General features: G+C 40.0%; 1 protein-coding gene across 5 annotated transcripts in view; it reads left to right on the top strand.

Annotated features, from left to right (window-relative positions):
* Nucleotides 1-16,301, top strand: part of SLC4A4 (solute carrier family 4 member 4) — a 349,367-nt gene that overhangs the window by 62,213 nt on the left and 270,853 nt on the right. For all 5 annotated transcript variants that reach the window (XM_045789287.2, XM_087864096.1, XM_087864093.1 and 2 more), the window contains exon 3: nt 1,262-1,441. In XM_045789287.2, the coding sequence (XP_045645243.2) occupies nt 1,262-1,441 (180 nt within the window). The remainder of the gene's footprint in view (nt 1-1,261; nt 1,442-16,301) is intronic.

Raw genomic sequence — 16,301 nt, 5'->3', positions numbered from 1 at the left:
CCTTCCAACATAAGGGAACACCCCTGTGAATTACAGTGTTTTTAGATATGCCTGATGAGTTACTGTGGAAAGTAACTCACAGCAGTTTGTAGTAGACATACTGCATGTTAGGTGTGTGAGATTTTCTGTGGCATCGTAAAGTGGTCATCAAGGAACAATTCCAGAATAGAATAGGAAGTGGGAAAGATGAGGTAATTTAATCTAATTTGCAGTTCAAAAAAAAGTTTTCACATTACTTCTGAGATGGTGGTTCCCACATTCAGAAGTTATGCTGTATATAAAGTGAAAGTAAAAGTTTCCCAATTAAAAAAAAAAAAGATGTGGAACTTTGAGTTCCTTTTTTCCCCCTGTCTTATCAGATTTTGTAAAAATAATATCACTTGTCAGTTTTGCAGCTTCTTCCATCTAGAGAACTAAAAGCATTTCACAATCTTTTTTCCTCATGCCCTTCTCTTCAAGGCAATTTTTGCTGGGCTGGGTTTATTTTTATCATTGCAACAACCAGTTTTTAGAAACTTTTGGAAACGAAAAAAGAAAAATGAGAATGGCACTGTAACTGACATTCATTTTAGCTGTTTCCTAGTGTGAACATTTGAGTATTTCTAAAATCTTCTCTCCAAGTATGTCTTATTTTTTCTCAATTTGTCCCAGTTCTAAGTCTCTATTCTGCTGATTTGGTAAAAAAAAAAAAAAGAAAGAAAAAAAAAGTTTTAATGCAAAAGCTTATCCCCAGCAGAATGACTTCTTGAACTTTGAGTTAGATCTTTATTTTTTGCTGCTCCCAGACCTCCTTTTCCAGAACCCCGTTCAGTATAGTCACAGACTCAGGAAGGTCAGAACTGGAAAGGTCTCCAGAGATCACCCAATGTAAGCCTCTTGTTAGACAAATGACGAGATTGAGGACCAGAATGGTTAGGGGACATGTTCAAGGTCAAATACCTAACTGATGATGGAGGTATGACCAGAATCAAGGATTCCTGATTTCTGGCTTGGTAGTTTTTGGTTTCCCTAAACTTTTAAAAGGAGTCTATCTGAATAGAACTGGAGTACACCCTCGCAGAATCCTAGCACCAGCCAACAGATCGAGTTATACTCTAGTGAACTGAAAATTGGGGAGAGATTTTTATTTTTCTAGTTTATTTGTCAAATATAAAATGGTAATGAATTCATAGACATTTTCTTCTGACCTGCAGAGCCTGTGAAATTTATATGCAGGAGAGAATGTGCTTTGAAATGACTGATGATCTGTGTACCTTCTTAGGCCACCATACAATCTACATTGGGGTCCACGTGCCGAAGAGCTACAGGAGAAGGAGACGCCACAAGAGAAAGACAGGGCACAAAGAAAAAAAGGAAAAAGAAAGAATCTCTGAGAACTACTCTGATAAGTCAGATGTGGAAAACGCTGATGAATCCAGCAGTAGCATCCTGAAGCCTCTCAGTGAGTACTCTCGGTGTTGCTACTTTTCTCCGCCTCACTCCCACATCCTTGAGAAAGACACCTTGTAGGATCTTTCCTACAGGGGCACAATCATACTGGGATGGTCTCCTCTAAAGGATAATGTCTGTGGGACTCCTTTCTTGTCCTAGCAGGTTGTTCTAAGAGGAGATCTGGTGAGATTCTGAAAAGATCTGACAAAGTTTAGGCATGCTTGTGTATTCTACATTTTGGCTAGTGAAATAGGGCAGAGTGTTATACGTGGTATTTAACTACAGTAATCAGTAGTAAATGGAAGACCTAAATTTTTGGATTGCTTTTGCTTCGAAATACGTTCTTTTAAGACAGTAGGTCAAGATAAGAACTATATTTACATATGATGTGGATGGGGTTATCGATAGCATTTCACCAGGTTTTGGGCCAGGTTGATGATTTGAAAAGGAAGAGTGGAAAAGCATCTTGTGTCAGAGAAGAATGTAGAGTGATACAGTTCTTGAAATGTTAAAAATATTAAATATCATACATTGGATAGAAGTGTTATTAAGAACAGGGTAATAAAAGCTCAGAGAACAAACACCCAAGAGCTCAATTGATAGGGTGGACTGTGTATTTAGGTGTATGCGTATGTTGCTTTTGCTTCTTTTGATGTGGAGAATATCTGGCTGTCCGGGGAGCTTTGTGGCTGAAGTGAGAATGAATATGTGAAGAAGGGAGAAGCAATAGAAACACATGCCAATTTTGGGAGATTCCCTAACAGGAGCTACATAGTGACAGCTTTTCATGTTGGCAGAGCTCTGTACATTCTTCATCTTTTCGCTACAGTTACAGAAATATGGAACCTGCAATAAAATGCACTATGGGTGGCACAGATAAATATCCGGCTCAGCCGTTGCAGGTGACGGGAGGCCAAATTAGAATTAACAGCTCAGGAGTGTTGAAAAGTGAATTTACAGAGTTAAATTAAAGAGGGTGTGAAGTGTAGTGATGTGAATCTGTGAATCTCGAATAGTCTCACCACTGAAACCGAGCAGGTGGCTTAGGACTAGTGAAGTACTATCCTAAGAGGAACGGTACAGACGGACCACAGGATTTGAGAGCAAAGGTTGGAGGAACGGCTGGAGATAGACCACAAAATTAAAACTTAAAGATGTTAGAATAAATGTAAGACAGGAAGGACCAAAGGCAGGAGATAAGAATTCTGTACTTTTCATTAGAATGTTGGGGAAAAGCCTTTCTGAAAGGAATCCTTCATATACTGACTAAAATAAGGGGTCTGTTTCAAGCAAAGTCCTTGAAACGCAGATAAAAAAGTCATAGTTAATAGTCTGCAGGAACAAAAGATTACACCCTTTCCCAAATAAATTACTACTGTTTATCTCTATTTGCTATCTGTTTTGGTGAAGCCCGCGCCCAAACCAGAGCTCTCTCCCTGTGTGTGTGTGTGTGTGTGTGTGTGTGTGTGTGTGAAAGAGAGAGAGAGAGAGAGAAATCTCTCACTTTCTCCCTCCCTCTGTCTCTAAGTCATCTCTCATTCTGCAGTGTAAGAATGAGAGTGCATTGTCACTATACATACTAAAAAGGCGAGAGGTGCTCACCTAGACAAATGGGCCAAGGGATTTTGAGATAATTGTGTACCAGCTTTTTAGGAAGCGCAGCAGAAATGATGCCAGTAACACTCGAATAGGTAAAAGGGAATGAACAGATCAGAAAGGTGCTGAGACTAAATATGCAGCAACCATGGGGGGCTGTTACTTTCTGTGGCATTTGGGGAGCAGTTTGTGTGCAGCATGTAAAATAAACAAGGCAGTACATTCTCTTTACCCTCTGAGGTCTCCTTCCCGGGGAGTAAGTTTCTGAAGGGGTCATATGGAGAGACTGCTGTCAAGGACCCATTTGTTCACTGATCATAAGAAAATTATTTGTAAATGTGCATTTTATAGTTACTTTCTTGGTAGTCAACAAGTTATGCTGTAATACGCCTCAACGTATTTGACATGGGTTATCCAATTTTTTTTGAAAGAGCATTGTTAATTAATTAATTTATTTATTAGAGTGAGAGAAGGAGAACACTTGCAGGGGAGGGGCGAAGAGAGAGGGAAAGAAAGAATCTCTCTTCATGCCCAGCACGGAGCCCACTTCCTGGGCTCAATCTCACAACCCTGAGATCATGACCTGAACTGAAATTAAGAGTTGGATGCTTAACCAACTGAGCCACTCAGGTGCCCAGTGGGTCATCCAATTTGATATGAAGGTCCTCTTAGAAATTTATATCTACTGCATATCATGGAGACTAAATGGATTGGAAAACTCACTGAAATATCTGCCTAGTATACCATTATTGTCTCTTGAGAACAACTACACAGAGTTTCTGTTATTCTTGGGTCCAGGGTGTGTGAGTTCCTTATGCTCATGCAAGCACGCCATGTCCCATAGATCAGATTCCTGCATGAGCCGGACATTATATCAGGTGATGCTTGTAACTTCTGGAAAAACCCTGTATATAAATAGAGTAACTTGAGAGTCATCTCTGATTCTTTCCTTGTCTCACCGTCATATACAATTCTTCAATGACTTTTTGGGTTCTACTTCCAAAATATATCTGAATCTGTCTACTCCTTTCAGTTTTGCTGCCACATTCTGGTCCAGGGAATCTCTTGCTTAGACAATTGCAAAAGCTCTATGTTTCAAGTCTTTTTCCACCCAGAGGCAACAATGATCATCATAAAGTGTAAATTGGGTTATGCCCTTCCTCCGCTGAAAATTTCCTGTTGTCCTTAGAATAAAATCTTGATCGGGCATCATGGCGCACAGTGTCTCACCAGTCCTGCTATGTGTCATTCTCGTCTTGCTCGCTTTACTTCAGCCGCACTGATTTTTTAATTCCTTGGTGCCCAAACCCTTTCTGCCTTAGGGCTGTTGCACATGTAGTCCTGTCTTCCTGGAATGGTCACCCCATTCTTGTCCTGGTTAGCTTTTCTTTATGTTCTAGCTTTTTTTTTTTTTTAAGGTTTATTGATCAGAGAGAGGGAGAGCACAAGCAGGGGGAGTAGCAGGCAGAGGGAGAAGCAGGCTCCCCACTGAGCAAGGAGCCCCGTGTGGAACTTGATCCTAGGACCCTGGGATCATGACCTGAGCCCAAGGCAGACGGTTAACTGACTGAGCCACCCAGGTGTCCCATGTTCTAGCTTTCAAATGTTGTGGAGACAGGCCTTTTCCTATTACTCTACCTAATGTAGCTTCTCTAGTGTCATTCTTTCTTAGCTCTTTCTTTCCTTCATACTATATGCTTCAACTTGTGATTTTGTGAGCCTGCAGTTTTGTCTTGTGCTGATGCTAGATTGTTAGCTCAGCGAGTGATAGGATCAGATTTGTCTTGTTCACTATGTTATTTCTGGCACTTAGCACAGTGCCTGGCACGTAGTATGTGCCTAATAAATGCTTATTGAAGAGTAATTGAGTGAATGGATTACTACAGGGGAAGACATAAATGTTGCTTTTATTGGTCTATTTCACTTTAATTGATAAAGATCTAGCTGATTTTCTTGTTTTTAATCTTTGCACATCATCTTTATATTTCCCTGCTCTGCCGCCTTCCCTCGCCACATAAAATCTGGTCCTAACTTTTAATTATTCCACTTTGGAAAGTGCCTCATTATTTTAACTATTGCTAAAGTGGTATTTTGGTTTGTGTAGATGACTCCCGAGTGTGTTGAGTTGGTTGTCGCCCACAGCTGATGGAAGAAATTCATCCACAGGGCACATGGATTCATCATGTACGCTTAAAAATGCTGACTATTCCACACAGAATTTAGGCAGCTCAGCTCCAGAAGCCGTATTAAAGAGGCACAGAATTGAATAATTAAGAGCATTTAGAAGAAGAGCTAAGCCACGTATCTTCCAGTATTTAGGCACATCAGGAAGATGACATAATTAACAGGTTCATTTGGCTCATAACAGAGATGCTGCTGCTTTCCTTCATGGCTCTCCTGTCAAGGCAGGGCTTCTAAAAAGTGAACGTGTGTGTTGGTTGCCACACATCTGGAGCCTTGAGGAGGAGCTAGATTTGTTCCTCCGAGCTTGGCGGCAGCTGCAAGTCCTTACACAGCTGCTCTTCCTCGTGCGGTGTCGAACCCGCGACCCAGCTTGGGACACAGAGAAGGAAACGCGTGCGAGAAGGTGTGGTTCACTTCTCCCCGTTCACAACGGGGAGAGAGGCTGGGGAAGAAGAGTGAAATGGAAGAGCAAGCAGGAGGAGAGACAAGGGAATGAGGAGGTGGTGTGGAGTGGGTGGTGGAGAGAAAAGTTAGATTGTGCTCTTTCTTAAAAATAATCCTTTCTGCCTCCTCCACCGTGCACTTTTTTTTTTTTTTAAGTCAGCAGCTGCCATCCTCTGAGGGTTGCCCAGAAAGTGGGTGGGAAGGTGGTCTTTGATGAGATAGGCCCTAGAAACACACCACAACTTCCCACCACAGATGGTGTTGACCTCCGAACTTCTCATTTTGTTAGTGTCCCGGGATGTTTGTGGGGGAATCACAGGCTGCTTTGTGAGTGCAGAGACTCTGAAGATGTGTAAAATGTTAAGAAACAGAGCTACAAACAGAATATCCTGTTCAGCCTGTTGGTCTGATGTGTAATGTACTTCTTGACGAGCTGGAGCATGCGTCAGTGCTTGGGGGTGCTAAGTGCTTCTCACACGTATGACTCGCCTGTTGTGGAATCATACTGCAAGGTATGTACATATAGACACTCACTCAGTCTTGTGGTGTTCTTTTTTTAGCTCTTTGGATATGTACCAGAACTGATGGATTTATGCTAGTGAACATTGTTCTGTGAGCCGGGAACAATGGATGCCAGTTGGTGATCCAGTTATATTCAGGAAACTGAAACAGAGAAATGGGGAGCTGCTTTTGTTTGGTGCTTCCGGATAAATGAACAGAGTACCTTTTCATAAGAGCCAAGATTATTTGGGGTTTTGTCATCTGACTTCCCCTTTTCCCAGTGCACACCCCTCTGTCCTCCCTCGACCTGACCTCATCCTTCTTAGTGCATTTCTATTTTTTCTTGATTTTTAAATGTTTTCAGGCAAAACTCTTAAGTCTGCAGTCATAAAGTAAGATTTGTTTATTCTCTATATGCCATGTGCGTTATCTCCCAAATGAATGAGTAAGGTGGGGGAGAAGAGGGTCTTTGGAATGTGTGTGAAATGACGCAGATGCTGTCTCTGTTAACACAACACAAAAGAGCTGTACTGTCTCTTTCACCCTCTTCTCTGTTTTTTTTTTTGTTTTTTTTTGTTTTTATCTTATATAAGTAGGAGGAAGTACTTTTCTCTAGGTCTGAAACAAAGTCTCTTTATATTAAAAAAATAATTGAAAACTTAAAGTTTGCCTTTTCAGAAGGGGCACTTGTGATGTAATTCTCCTGGGAAGGCAGTGGTTAGGAACATGTATTCCAGCCAGACTGAGTTTGAATCACAGCTCCTATCAGCAGTGCAACCTTGGCAAAGATACTTAACCTCTCTGTGCTCTAGTTTCCTCGTGTGTGAAAAGGAGATAATCATAGAACTTAATTCATAGTGTTTTGAGTATTAAATGAGCAGTGCACCTGGTTAATAATAATGGCTAGCAATTATTATTTTGAGTTACTCTGAACATGCTCATTTCTTCCCCCATTCATTGTACACAGATAACGCCAAAAGCTTCAGACTAAAACTCTGTAGAGATTAATATCCTATGAACACTAGTCACTATCCTTTAAGCTCTTCTAGACTTTTCTACTACAAATTCCCACTGGCTATCCTTTGCTTTAGCTATCAGCTTGGTTCCTTGTTCTCAATGGCATCTTTGAGAAAACAAACCTAAATTTAGCTTTTAAACTTGCTAGTGGGTGTCACCTGGCTGCTGACTGGTAAGTGAAAAGACCAATGAAACAAGACTTTCAAGGGGCGGAAGTGGTCCCTCTGGTGACTCTGCTTGCTGACTGTGTTCTTGGTTTTGGTTAACAGTTGGAATTCCCAGTTCTGGGCCCCTGCAAGCAAGTGGGCTGTTTGCTCCTTCATGAGAAGGATCTCTTTTTGGCTCTTTGTGTTTTTCAGTGAAATTAATCCGGCGAAGGGCTGTTGGGTGGGACAGGTCAGCAATTTGAAGGCAGTGTTATACAGAAAGGAAATACGTTTGGCATACTTGTGTTTTTGGTGGCACTGGGTTAGCTCAGCAATGTTGTGTTTTGTGTGGTACAAATAATTGCTCTTTTTTCCTCTGTGATGCTGGTGAATACAAGAGGACTGTGTCATGGTGCTTTTGTCTTCTTTAGCCAGTTAACCATATACATCTCTCAAGGAGCTTTGAATTTCTGAAATTCAGTTCTCTTGAAGTCACCTCGAAGTGCCCTCCAAATGGTAGTTCTTTTGCTATGGAAGGCTGTCATTTCTGTTGCCTTTGACTGTTCTATTACAATAGTTATTCCATTTTATCATGCCATGAGATGTTATGAATAGTGTGTTTACATGTGTCATGGGAGAGTTGATGTTGCTTCTATTTATAGTGACTTATGAGTTCAGGAGGCCTCAGAGGGTTCTACTGTGCTCCAGGTGCTGGGGTACTCCGGGCTAAAAGGAGGTTGTGACTTGGGGTGGAAAACAGGGGAAACCCCAGCCATGTGTGGAATTTAAGATGTGAAGTATACTTTAATGAAGTGAATGGGGGTGTAAATGACTGTCTGCCATAGGCATCACCATCTAAGCTGAAGGCAGGACATGTCCTGTAGTTTGGGTTCAAGTTTATAAGACAGGAAGCTTGAGGGTGTGAGTATATTTGTGTGTGTGTGTGTGTGTGTGTGTGTGTGTGTGTGATTAATGAAATTGTGTGGAATATTGGTAAGGATCTTTTTTTTAATTTGACTATGTTTTACATATCATGTTACATTAGTTTCAGGTGTACAACATAGTGATTCAACACCTCTGTATGTTATGCTGTGCTCAGCACAAGTGCAGCTACCGTCAGTCACCATGCAACACTATTACAGTATCATTGAGTATATTCCCTGGTAGGGATCTTCTTGAAAGGGTATTCTGTTTAGGAAATTTCCCATACTGGAGGAAATAGTACTTAAAGGACTATGTGTGTTCTTGATACCAGGGATTTGATTCTAGACTTTATGAGTTTGAACTGTTGATGCGGAAGTAGTTGGGATGAGGAACCATTGGAGACCATGGGTATATTCTACAAATAAGTTCTCTGGAATTCTTCCATGACCACAATCTGGAAGCAGGAATGTTGGGTTCTTTTAATAACTTTCCCATGCAAGGGGAGTGTTACTTGATTTTTATCACATTTTTTGGGAAGGTGTTGTGAGCATGGAGTCCTACTATCCTGGTTGCCTATATAATCAAAATCTCAATTATCCTTGATTCTTTCCTGTTCTTTTTCTTCCATTGCCAGCCACTTACTGAGTCCTATTGGTTTTTTTCCTACACAGCCTCTCCTATCTGCCGTTTCCTTTGAATTCCTGAGGCAACATCTTCTTATTTGGGTTTTCAGCCTTCAGATTCTTCTTTGAAATAGAAGGGACTTTTTTCAGACAAGGCTGCCAGACATCTTAAATTCACTTCCATCTAGTCTCTCTTCAATTAAACGAGCAAACAAACAAGCAAAATGCTTCTAACACTCCTCACTACTTAAAGCATATTCCTAACTTGGGATTCTTACACATTAAGAGTAAACTGACAATGTAATGGGATTTCCTCTATTAATTTTAATATTTTAAGTTGTTTAATGAAAATTATAGGTTTACTCTGTTTCTTCAAGTCCTTAAAGACTACATTTATCCTAACTCATAACAACTTTACCAGTTTTTGAGCTCCTGTGGCAAGTATCCCCTACATTACATGTTTGGATACTTAGACTGGTAACGCTTCTGTACTGACTTACCTGTTTTGTCCAGGTGTGTGTCATCTCTCCAACAGCATCATTAGAGCTTCAAGGGCAGGAGCAATATCTCATACTTGTTTTGAGTCGTTTTCTGAAATAGCGTATCTTTTGCATGGATGCATAAATGAAATGTTCAGAAATTACCAATTAGTTTAAAATATTCCAGCCTGTCCAAGAAAATAAAAACTGAAGAGGAAAGGTTATATGATTATTCAGTATTCACAACTACTTTAGTTAAAAAATGCTACGCCTCCAACCTAAATCTTACTGAAGTGTGATTAAAATAGAAATCACCAGTGTTGTGCAATAGAGTGAGTTGAATGATGGTGAAATGACACGGGAGAAGGCCAGGAAAAGCGATCTTTCTCATGTCCTATAGTTCTACATCTTTGTTTTGCAGTGACTAATTAGCACATAAATAAAATAGAAATTGTCTGTGTTTTCAAAACAGAAATAAAAGTGCTACCCTGCATGTACTTTTTCTCATGGGAAAATATTAAAATGTGTGAAAATATGCAGGCTAATGTAAGCATGCAAAATATAATTTAAGATGGCATTTCTCTAAAGAACCATAGAGCATGTTGAGTTGGAATAAGCCTGCCTCTGCTTATGACTATTCATTTCGGATTCGTATTCCCTGTGGTGAGTGAGGATAGTATATAAAAGGGGCTACTTTAGAACAGTGAGATTTGTTAATGACTGAATGTATCATCAAGGCTGTTTGTGGAATGTCTTACATAGAGAATCTAAAGAGTTGTTTATTTATGTGTATTATGGATAAACAGATTAATCCATGTTGCTACAGAGATGAACTTAGATGACCTTTGTACCTCCTCCTCAGAATTATGATTTAGTGATTTTGAAACAAGAACATCCCTGAAACTTCTGTTGCTGTTTTCCAGTTAAGCAGAATTCCATTAAAAAAAAAAAAAAAAAAAAAAAAAAAGCAGAGTGTGCTTGCTACCCTTACTTAAAGCCACTACTGGTAGAGGTGTTATTGTGATGTAGCACTCTGTATTAAAATTATTTTTTTGTCACCTATCAAAATTTTACCATAAAGGCCACAAAAGAAAGCAATTATATTTAATTGCTTCTGCTTCATTTATGAGGCTTTGGGAAGGGATAATTTAGGTGTAATGGAAAATGTGACTTCTGAAGGCAAATTTACAATAAACATGTGGGCCATATAGCTAGCTGTGTTTGCTTAAAACTGAAGTTGTTTTCAGTAGAAAATAGGCTGATTTCTGTTGCCAGGGCATGGGAATAGCAATTCCTATAACTAGAAATGCACTGCAGATTCACCCAATACCCAGAACACATGCATGAGCAATTATAAAATCTTAAAACAATTTTTTGTCTCTTACTTTGTTACTTCTTGTGAAACTGCTGAGAACCCCAAACAAAAACCAAGGAAACAAACAAGCAAAAAATTTCAAAAAGGCTTTTGGATTATTATGTATTGATGTCCACACCCAAAAACTGAATATTCTCCCTTGTTACTCCAATTCTTAAATATAGATTTTGAGCAAAAGATACTCTAGTTAAGAAGAATTAGGGGCACCTGGGTGGCTCAGTTGGTTAAGCGTCTGCCTTCGGCTCAGGTCATGATCCCAGGACTCTGGGATCAAGCCCCAGGTCAGGCTCTCTGCTCCGCGGGGAGTCTGCTTCTCCCTCTCCCTCTGCCCCTCCCCCCTGTTTGTGCTTTCTGTCTTTCCCTCACTCTCTCTCAAATTAACAAAATCTAAAAAAAAAAAAGAAAAAAAAGAATTAAAGGTAGATAGCTGGTGTTCCACTGGACACTTCATTTAGATCAAATGCTGATCAAAGTTTTTGAAACTTTGTGGGGAAAGTGTGGCTCAAGGAAACTTTCTTACTGTTTGCATGGTTGCACCAAACTTTAGAGGTTTACAGATTTTATTCCCCCATGAAACTGGCTGGAAACCTGTTTATGCTATATTCTCCTTAAGATCCTTTTACTCTGTTATTTTAGGATTCTTCCTGACATTTGTAAAAACACCTAGGTGGTAAATGTAATGGGATACATTTGAGGAACTTCTTTGCATATTTTTGTATACAGGCACACGTGCCAGAGATCCTTTTCTTGTTTGGTGGGTGGGGAGAATGTACTGTCTTCAAGAGTGGGAATGGGAACATTTATTTTAATAGAAGTCTCGTACTAGTTTAGATGAAGAAGAACTCAATCAAGGGCAACGTATAAGAAAAACTGACCTGGAGGAGTTATTTCTTTTTAAATAACAATTGAGTTTTAAAAATATCCTTGGGTTCTCTATTTTGGTCAGTTATAGGGATTGGGGGAGAACACACGTGAATGACACTGAAGGTAAGGAGGCAGACCAGATGACAAATTATCAGAAAGAGTATGTGGAGGAACCCTGACTATCACGAAAGGCAGTGAGACCAAAGAAGAACAGAAAAACCCTGGGCTTGTGGCAAAGGGTAACATGTCACCACCCCTCAAAGCAGAGCCCCATTACTTAGCTGGACCAAGTCTCTCACATTCTGTCCTCAAACCAGGTAGCCTCTACCTGACTTTAGTTCGCTAGGGTTCATTTTTTTTTTCACCATGATTATGTAATGATTACCATAATTCTCTAACTAGCTGCCTTTCATTTTTATATATACATTACTTTTTTTGTATTGGTTTTAGAGTCCTCTCTACAAGATGGTCCTCTTTATAAGGAGCTTGGGCCTTGTCTTATAGCTATAGTTGTCTTTTTCTTCATTTTTGTTTTTGGGGGGTGGTGTGTGTTTATACCAGATAACCATAGTATAAATGAAATCATTTTAAATATTCTAAAAAAATTATCTTAAAAATTCTCTATTCTTGGGGCGCCTGGGTGGCACAGCAGTTAAGCGTCTGCCTTCGGCTCAGGGCGTGATCCCGGTGTTCTGGGATCGAGCCCCACATCAGGCTCCTCCGCTATGAGCCTGCTTCTTCCTCTCCCACTCCCCCTGCTTGTGTTCCCTCTCTCACTGGCTGTCTCTATCTCTGTCAAATAAATAAATAAAATCTTTAAAAAAAAAAAATTCTCTATTCTTCTAGAAGGTCATTTACTATAACTCTGCAATTCAATTTATACTCCTTATAGGAGATTACCCCCAGGATTTGTTCAGCCACAAGACAAAGCTGGAAGAAGATACTTACTTTATATAGAGGCTACCCTGAGTGTCCACACCAAATCCAAGACTGGCCTCTTAGTAATCTGCCTGATGACAGTGGAAATTCAGAGTGAGGCAATGGGACTTTTTTGGAAGACAGCTGGGTCTAGGGGAATTTTTGTAAGCAATGAACCATTCTTTAATTGAAACCACTGGATGTGGTTAGTAGTTTATTTTAAAAACACCATATGTTAGTCCATTCCTATATACTGTGACAATCATAGTTAAATCATAGTTAATCAAAAGCTGCTTGTGACATTCCTGTTCAGTGTTCATAAAAGAGTGGCTGGCTTCCTTGAAATCCTGAACTCTGTGCCAAATGCCAACACATTCACAACTGCAGTTTGGCTTTTAGGCAATTGTGCAACTTTTTGAGTATGTGGTAGGTTTTTATTTATTTTTGTCACTTTCACTAATTTGTCATATTCTTAAATGGAAAAATGTTTCTCAGCCTTTTGTTTGGTAAACAGTGACTTTTATTCCTTTCTCCATGGTTCCCCCGAGAGGAAATAAGCTAATGTAACTGCTTTTTGACCCTCCTTTTTGGCCAGAAAGCCACGCGAATGCATGATCTCATTGAGACATGATCTATTCGTGTAAAGCATAAGCTTGTAAGCTTGTCATCATCCTTCATGGTACTTGGGCAGGCACCCTGTTAGCTGCCACAGTAGGGCGAGGAAAGAGATGCGGCCACATCCCTGAGCCTTCAGTGTCGTACGGTGTAAATCAGTTCAGTTCATTTCAGTTTAATTCATTTTGATCCAATCCAAGAAATATTTATGGATTACTTTTTCTCATTCAGAGTCCTCGACAATGGGCCTTCAGAGATGAAAATTTCATGGGAAAAAAAAAAGAACCTGACAGTTTAGTGTAGAAAATGGCACAAATCAGAGAAATCTAAGAGAATGTTGATAATTGCTATTGTGGAATTATACACAAGGTGGTATAAAAGCATAAAGGATGTGCCTAAATTCAGCAGTGGGAGTGGGAGAAGGCCTCACAGGAGAGGTTGCTCTGCTTTGGGTCTTGGTGCAGCAGGAATGGGTCAGGAAGGAAGGGAGGGAGGGAGGGTGGATGAGGAGCTGCTTAGGTTTCCCTGCCCCTTCGTCCAGGTGTAGACCAACACAGATGGTGAACAAGCGATGGTGCTTCTACCAGAACATCCCTTCTCCCTTTAGAAGGAGAGAATGTGGTGGTTTTCTCTCTGTACTTAAAAACCATGGAAGTCTATTTTGGGAGACTCTGCTTAGTAGTCTGCCCAATATCCATTTTCCTTTTCTTCTTTATCCCCAGAATCCCAATTTTGTTCATGACAGCATCGTGGTAGCTGAAAACCTTGATTTCCTTGTGGCTAGAGGTGGCCACATGACTCGTCCTGACCAGTGAGATGTAAGCTTAGGTGTATTTGGTGGTGCTTGGGTGAAAGGTATCATTTTCTGATGGAAAGAGAGAGGTGGCTGACACACATTTTAATGGGTATTGGTGAATTAATATTTTAGTGCCGCTCTTTACTTTGTAAATAGTAAAAAAAATTGTCATGTGATTTTTACTTCCCGAAAGGAAGACCTGACATCTCTTAACTTTGTCATAGTCATTGGTGAGTCTGAGTAACGCCTTATATTTTCTAGGTTGGTCTGTTTATGTTTATTTATCCTTTCTCTTTCTCTTCTTATCAAGGAAGATTACGAGAAGTAATAAGAATGAATCTATGTTTAAGCAGCTTGAATTTCATTGATGAAATGTTGATAATAATAATAATTAATATTTATTGAACATGAGTTGTGGTCTAGGTCCTTTGCAGGTACCTAAAAAATATAACCTCAGTTTTCCTCATCAAAGTCCTCTGAGGTTAATATCCTCTTTTTTGGGGTTGGGCACACGGAAGCTCGCAAACGTGAATGACTCACCTGGCATTACACGGTTGGCGGGTGGCATTACTGGGACACTGGGGTCTCTCTGACTCCAAGCAAAGGCTCTTGACCATCGCACTGCAGTGATTATGAAACAGGTTGGATCAGGCTTTTTCACAGCTTCATGCTAGAGTGAATGAAATTGGAGGGACACTGTATACATCCATACTCAATTTGTATTGTCAATATCGATTCTTACTAATCAAAAACGCACACAAATAAATGTTAACTTGCACATATGGCATTATAAAATCGAATAGTGGGATTTGACCAAATTAGGGAGGTCAGGAAATGACTGAAGTCTCTGAGAAAGTCATACTTGAGTTGAGATCTGAAGGATGAGAAAGAAAAATGTGGTGAATGCTGAAGAGAAGAACATGACAGCAGGTAAAAAGAAGACAAGGTCTGTGCCCCAAGGAAGCATGATGAGCCTGAGGACTTTTGTTTAAGACATGTCATCCACATTGCCTGAATATGGGGAGGCCTCACTGAGAAAAATTCCATCTAAAAAATAATCTCATGTTTTTTGGACTAGTATTTTAGAAAAAAGAAAGATATAGATTTCAGGTTAATAGTTAGGCATGTAGATGCCAAAAGCATGGAGTAAGTTAAAGCATCAATTTAAAAAAAATGTATTTTTATTTTTTTAAATTATGTCCAATTAGCCAACATATACTATATCATTCCTTTTGATGTAGTGTTCTACGATTCATTAGTTGCATATATGAAGCATCAAATTTCTTTAATTTTAATTTTTATTATTTTTATTATTAGCGGATTATGTATTATCTGTTTCAGGGGTACAGGTCTGTGGTTCATCAGTCTCACACAACACACAGTGCTCACCGCAACACATACCCTCCCCAATGTCCATCACCCAGCCACCCCATCCCCTCACCCCACCTCTCCTCAAGCAACCCTCAGTTTGTTTCCTAAGATTGAGTCTCTTATGGTTTCTCTCCCTCTCTGGTTTCGTCTTGTTTCATTTTTTCCTGTCTTCCGTTATGACCTCTGCCTTGTTTCTTAAATTCTGCATCTCAGTGAGATCATATGATAATTGTCTTTCTCTGATTGACTTATTTCGCTCAGCATAATACCCTCTAGTTCCATCCATGTCACTTAAATCATCAGTTTTTAACCTGAGTTTAAAAGCAGAACTTTCTGCTTTCCAATTTCACATTTTCTTTCCAATGCTGTTTTATCTTCTGAATCACCTCTAACTTCTGCTTATGTGTCATTCCCTTCTTTTCTGCAAATATTGCTTCCTACTGTATCAGTATGTCAAATAAAGCATTTGTTTTTGAGCCACGAGTGAGTCTCAGCAACAGCTTTTGGCGTTGGCAGGAGGGGTGCATTCCTACCTTCTCTAGTGGCTACATGACTGGCTCTTTGACGTCGTACTCTACTGGCAGTCAAGATCATCCCCTGAGGATACCCGTTCTACAGTTTAGAGTACAGAAGGGTGGAGGGGCAAACCATTCTGGGTGAATGTTTTAGGAGCACTGACTTTAAATCATACACATGCCTTTTCTATCTGTGACTCACATGATGTAAGGAAGAGAAGGAGGATTGAGTGACGGGGTCAAGAGGGTAGAAAACCTCAGCCCTGCTTCTGCTTACTCAGTGATTCCCTACCAGGGTGACTTTACATATATCACTAGAGCGTGGAATGGTTTTCTTACTCTGACGATTTAGACCGTGGTTTTGGTTTGTTAGCTTATTCTGCCAGAGCCAGGACAAGAAGAGAAATGTCCGATACAAGAGGTGATTTTGTTTGGCCGGAGGAATTTTGAAACCTTTATATACTGAGGACGTCAGTGTATTTTTGTTCACTGTGCTTTTGAA

The sequence above is a fragment of the Ursus americanus genome, chromosome 8 (genome assembly GCF_024610735.1).
Source record: "Ursus americanus isolate L20-20 chromosome 8, mUrsAme1.1.p, whole genome shotgun sequence".
NCBI classification, from domain to species: domain Eukaryota; kingdom Metazoa; phylum Chordata; class Mammalia; order Carnivora; family Ursidae; genus Ursus; species Ursus americanus.
This window is presented reverse-complemented; position numbering and strand designations above follow the sequence as displayed.